The sequence below is a fragment of the Myxine glutinosa genome, chromosome 7 (assembly GCF_964187855.1).
Source record: "Myxine glutinosa chromosome 7, kmMyxGlut1.1, whole genome shotgun sequence".
In the NCBI taxonomy this organism is placed as follows: Eukaryota; Metazoa; Chordata; class Myxini; order Myxiniformes; family Myxinidae; genus Myxine; species Myxine glutinosa.
The window spans coordinates 49,179,905-49,185,904 of NC_136267.1; the positions used below are offsets into that span (position 1 = coordinate 49,179,905).

The 6,000-nt window shown below is 45.0% G+C and overlaps 1 protein-coding gene across 4 annotated transcripts in view; it reads right to left on the reverse strand.

Annotated features, from left to right (window-relative positions):
* Positions 1-5,106, reverse strand: part of GNPTAB (N-acetylglucosamine-1-phosphate transferase subunits alpha and beta) — a 66,008-nt gene extending 60,902 nt beyond the window's left edge. For 3 of the 4 annotated variants that reach the window (XM_078781681.1, XM_068122281.2, XM_068122282.2), the window contains exons 1-3: positions 4,942-5,079; positions 4,568-4,701; positions 1,480-1,559 (exon numbers count right to left, since the gene is read on the reverse strand). In XM_078781681.1, the coding sequence (XP_078637807.1) occupies positions 1,480-1,559; positions 4,568-4,699 (212 nt within the window). In that variant the 5' untranslated portion in view covers positions 4,700-4,701; positions 4,942-5,079. Of the gene's footprint in view, positions 1-1,479; positions 1,560-4,567; positions 4,702-4,941 lie in introns of all 4 variants that reach the window. The other variant, XM_068122280.2, reaches the window with a different exon arrangement.
* Positions 5,107-6,000: the final 894 nt, after the last annotated feature.

Genomic DNA, 6,000 nt, shown 5'->3' on the forward strand with positions numbered 1-6,000 from the left:
CTTGGTGCTTGGAGCGGCGCTTGGTGCTTGGAGCGGCGCTTGGTGCTTGGAGCGGCGCTTGGTGCTTGGAGCGGCGCTTGGTGCTTGGAGCGGCGCTTGGTGCTTGGAGCGGCGCTTGGTGCTTGGAGCGGCGCATGGTGCTTGGAGCGGCGCTTGGTGCTTGGAGCGGCGCTTGGTGCTTGGAGCGGCGCTTGGTGCTTGGAGCGGCGCTTGGTGCTTGGAGCGGCGCTTGGTGCTTGGAGCGGCGCTTGGTGCTTGGAGCGAGGCTTGGTGCTTGGAGCGAGGCTTGGTGCTTGGAGCGAGGCTTGGTGCTTGGAGCGAGGCTCAATGTTGGTGCAAACAGGACCTCGCATGCGATCGAAGAGCGGAGGCACATCGAGGCCTTGTTTCGCGCCAACATCGGAGCTGGCCGAATCCTGACGACGCTACACACCCAGACAGATAAGCTCGCACCCACGAACGCACAACACGACGATTCTTTTGTTTAATTCATTCCCATGTGCTGTTGTCGAAGTGAGGTGTGCAGGATCCCAATTTAGAATTAGGTTTTACTGTCGCGTTTCCTTGTATCGGGTTCCGCATAATAAATCGATTATTTTTGTACATTTTACCTCCCGTGTTCGTGTGAGATTAATTTGCAGGGTTGAAGACTGCTCGGATCGTGCCAGGTAAGGCCTCGCTGCTTCTTCCTCTTCCTTTTTCCTCCCGTGCTGCCTAGTGAAATCCACAATTGATCGTCGCCTCGGAGTTAAAGCCTGTTTGGCCATCCCGGAGCCCACGGTATTAACCTCCTCTTCTCTTCTCTTCTCCCCTCCACCCCCTCCTCTTCTCTTCTTCCCTCCACCCCCTTCTCTCCTCTTCTCCCTTCCACCCCCTCCTCTTCTCTTCTTCCCTCCACCCCCTTCTCTCCTCTTCTCTTCTCTTCTCTACCCCACCCCCTCTCCACCTTTCCCACCCCCTCTCCACCTTTCCCACCCCCTCTCCACCTTTCCCACCCCCTCTCCACCTTTCCCACCCCCTCTCCACCTTTCCCACCCCCTCTCCACCTTTCCCACCCCCTCTCCACCTTTCCCACCCCCTCTCCACCTTTCCCACCCCCTCTCCACCTTTCCCACCCCCTCTCCACCTTTCCCACCCCCTCTCCACCTTTCCCACCCCCTCTCCACCTTTCCCACCCCCTCTCCACCTTTCCCACCCCCTCTCCATCTTTCCCACCCCCTCTCCATCTTTCCCACCCCCTCTCCACCTTTCCCACCCCCACCCCTCTCTCCTCACCCCTTCTCCCCCAAGATTTCCGGCAATAAAAACACCCACATAAACTAATTAGGGTAATGCTGATGCTATGTAGCAGGTTTGGATATAGTCGACCCAAAACTGTAGGAGTAGCACGACAAACACACCCACAAACAAACAAACCCACACTGGTCCGTGAATTATAGTAAGGATTTGTGTGTTCATCTGTAATATTTGGGTACTCACCTGTCTTTGAAACTACGGCCAACGATGTTGTCCAAGTCTGGGCTGCTGGTAAGGAAAGCTCGACTCCACTGTAGCAAAGTCTGTAAAGAGACATTTAGTAGGGCAGCTTAGCACCGAATTTCAAAGGGATGGGGACATGCCGGATAAAAGCACCAACATTTTATCAGGGAATCTTCAGGGTCCCAGCTATGATTCTATAACCGGCGCCAAGCGATACGACCACTGTTATTTGAAATTTTATATTATTTGTGAAAAAATTTTTGGAAAATTTTTGGGAAAATTTTTTTTTTTTGGTTTTTGGAAACGAAATGTTTTTATTGCAGAAATGAGAATCTTTTCCGAACATTTTAGTGTAATTGTTTTTAAAATCTAACATCTAGAAGTATTTTAAAACAATATTTGAAAATTAGGTGTCTCGGGTGCATTTCCTCAGCATCTAAGCTTCAATTCTAGAACCGGCGCCAAACGATCCGAACAGCAAGCAAGATGCATGCACAATAGACATTTATATATTTTTATTCAATTACATGCATATTATATTAAATCTGCTATATGTTGAAATAATATCTGCTATATGTTGCTATATGTTGCATGGCAAAAGAAGAGGTGGTCAAGGGAGATTGTATAGCCTGGTCCGCCTACCATGCCTCGTTTCAAAACAGTCCTGCTCAAGAAGTAGAAGCTGCCATCACTCAACTTCTGCCTCTCTTCAATGAGAAGGCAGCCACACCTGCAATGATCAAGCATGGAATGGATGTCATCCGTGAATCTACACAGTTCCTGAACCCTGGACAGATTCCAATAATAGCAATGGATGCTCCGCTGTATGCACTTGCCAAGTTCCAGTATGTTGTCATGTGCATACACGGTGAAGACCAGTATGTTGTCATGTTCGGCGGACTCCACCTGGAGATGGCGGTGTGGAAGACACTTGGAGACTACCTAGACAGATCTGGATGGGTGACAGCAATAAACCAGGCAGGCATAGCCTCTGCTGGCACAGCTGAATCCTTCCTGAAGGCATCACACCTGACGAGAACCAGGCATGCCCACCAAGTCAGCGCTCTGGCATTCTCCAAGCTGCAAAATGATGCCTACCTGAAGGGAGCTGCTGGTGCAGCAACTGAAGATAGGACAGAAGAGGACTGGCAACAAAGCATGATCACGAAGAGTCCAACCTTTCAGTACTGGGACACCATCCTGAGGATTGAGCTCCTGGGACTCACCTTCGTTCGCGCTCACAGAGAAAGAGACTTTCCCCTGTATGTCGAGTCTCTGAAGCCCTGGCACCATGGTTCTTCGCACTTGACCACCATAATTATGCTAGATGGGTCCCGATCCACATCTGCGACATGGAGAGCCTCCCTCCAACAATCGAAGAGGAGTTTATTGTCAGAGGCAACTGGGTTGTTCAGAAGACAGCCAGAAGGTTCTCCAGCATTCCGATTGACCAAGCCCATGAACAAAATAATGAGCTTGTGAAGGGCCCTGGAGGAGCAGTCGGCCTGACTGAAAACCCACCAGCCTTCAAGAAGTGGATGATCGCCGGACCTGAGCAGGCACGCATTCTCACTGAGTTTGAGCGGGAGTACACTTCCATCTCAGAAGATGAACGCCAGCACAACGAAGAAGGTCCCGTCTGCGCAGAAGACATTTCACGAGCAAACACTGGGCCTTATTCAAGTTATCAACGAGATGAGCAACCCGTTCCTAGATGAAGGAAGCGAGCTGATTGCACTCGACACGCGGCATGTGATTGAAGAATCTGTGGCCAACACTGTGCATACCATAGAAGAAGTGGGAAAGGCTCAGTACGACAGCTACAACAAGGCTATCACTGAACGAAGGCAGTCCATCCATGAGCCTGTGAAGAGGAACTCATTGCCTCTCTTCAGGTCACCATCCAAGGGGAAGAGGAAGCAGTCAGAGGATGTTTCCCTGTTGAAAGATGATGTGTCCCTCTTCTCTCGTCTGTACATAGTTGCTCAGAACAGAGATACAGATATGGGAACCTTCTTCCAGCATGAAAATCATCCGCACCCCCCTTCTCTATCTGAAAGAGGAAAACTGCGCCAAGGAAAGAAGTCAGACCTCATTGGTATCCTTGTGCAAGAACCACAAAACTCTGCAAGAACCATTTCCAAATTGAGGAAATGCACCGAGACACCTAATTTCAAATATTGTTTTAAAATACTTCTAGATGTTCGATTTAAAAAACAATTACACCAAAATGTTCGGAAAAGATTCTCATTTCTGCAATAAAAACATTTCTTTTACAAAAACCAAAAAAAAAAATTTCCAAGAATTTTCCAAATTGAGGAAATGCACCCGAAACACCTAATTTTCAAATATCGTTTTAAAATACTTCTAGATGTTCGATTTTAAAAACAATTACACCAAAATGTTCGGAAAAGATTCTCATTTCTGCAATAAAAACATTTCTTTTCCAAAAACCAAAAAAAAAAAAATTTTCCAAGAAATTTCCAAGAAATTTTCCAAATTGAGGAAACGCACCCGAGACACCTAATTTTCAAATATTGTTTTAAAATACTTCTAGATGTTCGATTTTAAAAACAATTACACCAAAATGTTCGGAAAAGATTCTCATTTCTGCAATAAAACCATTTCTTTTCCAAAAACCCAAAAATATTTTTTTTTCCAAAATTTTCAAAAAAAAAATTCACAAATAAAAAAACATTTCAAATATAAAGAGTGGTCGTATCGCTTGGCGCCGGTTATAGAATCATAGCTGGGACCCTGAAGATTGCCTGATAAAATTTTGGTGCTTTTAATTTTATCCAGCATGTCCCCATCCACTACCTAAGCTGCCCCACTAATTCTGTATTACTGTTAAACACAGTTTGTTCTGCCCGATCTCCATTAGCAAATCGTGCCCGTCATAAATCAAGGTTCACTGTGGGAGAAGTTGTACACCAAGATACCGTGAGCATCAACCTGCATCATTAAATCCTTCAATGCTTACAGTTTTTAAATTAGCCATAAATTTATCTTGAACAGAATATGTGCTCAGAACATTTGAACGGAACAAGGAGCCAAATCGACAAGGTAGTGGACATGCGAGAGTCACCTGCCCAGAGATGAGCAGGATCGCGAAAGTGAGTGCCAGTGAGATGACCAAACAGCAGGAGAGCGCGAAGGTCCTTGACAGGAAGCTGTAAGCTCTTCTCTGAAACCGCTTCATGGTGGTTCTGATCAACATACCTGAGGGACATCGATAGCAGATACAGATATGGGGACAATCCCTTCAGCTTATCGAGTACCTCATTCAAAGGTATCAGTATCACCACACATTAATAAAGGTTCGACCATTCAATTGCAGAACCTCACAGTCACGTGATGAAAACATTTAAGAATGGAAGCTGAGGTAAAAATCATTCAATGAATGGCGCCAGGGATCGTGTAATAAACCAACTAAGAAAAACGAATTAACGTATCACTCACTCAACGCTGCAGTCGTGACGTGACCTGCACCAACCTAAAGGAAATCCCAACGGCTTTAGTTATCATATCAAACAGCTCATGAAACACGAGCCCGTCGTTATTATAAACGATCGATGGTCCGTGCAATCGGTATTCAGGGAACTGTAATCAATCGCCGAGCGAGTCGATCTGACATCAGACCGGAAGTCTCGTGGTGCAACGGTCAGGGGAGACGAATTGAACACCGAGGAATTTTGTTCTGAAGAGTGAAGTGCTGAGAATTCTATTTAAAAATTCTTTATAGTGCATTGGTAACGGATATATTTAAGCGGTACCGGTCACTATTTTACCGGTTAAGAGACTCTGGTTACTATAAACACGTCACTTCCTGCACTGAGGTAAAATAAAAAAAACTTCCGGAAATAAAAACAGACGAACTATCGCTTGGACCCTTCAGAGTTCTGCTTAGAACCATTACGTGTTACGTCACCGCCTGGCGCCTTTTCCTTTTCATAAGGAAAAAAAATTTTAAGAAGAAAATTTCATATATATTATATATATATATATATATATATATATTATATATATACATATATATATATTTATATATATATATATATACATATACTGTATATATTTTACTTTAGTTCTTTTTTTTTACTTTGAAGTTTTTTTTACTTCTTTATATACCAACTATCACATTGTTTGACTTTTTATACCCCACCGGGCTATTATTATTGGTGAGTTGTTTAAAACAGCGTGTGATTTTTACATGACGTTTTGCGTTTTCTCAGTCTTGCAACCAATGGGTGGACGCAAATTGGAGATACTTCCGGGTAGCAATGGCCGCCGCCATTTTAGCGCGGTGAAAACAACTCCTTAGCGACAATTTGAACACCATTTCCTATGTAGTACTGTTCGTAATTTATGTTGTCTGTTGGCCATCCAAATGTCGTTAATTTCCCTGGAAAATATTAATAGCGACACAACCGCAGGGTTGTGATGTGTCCTTCAGTGCGGAGAAAAGCTCATGACGTCACACAGTCTTGCATGTAATTGGGGTATTAGGTGAAAAAATGA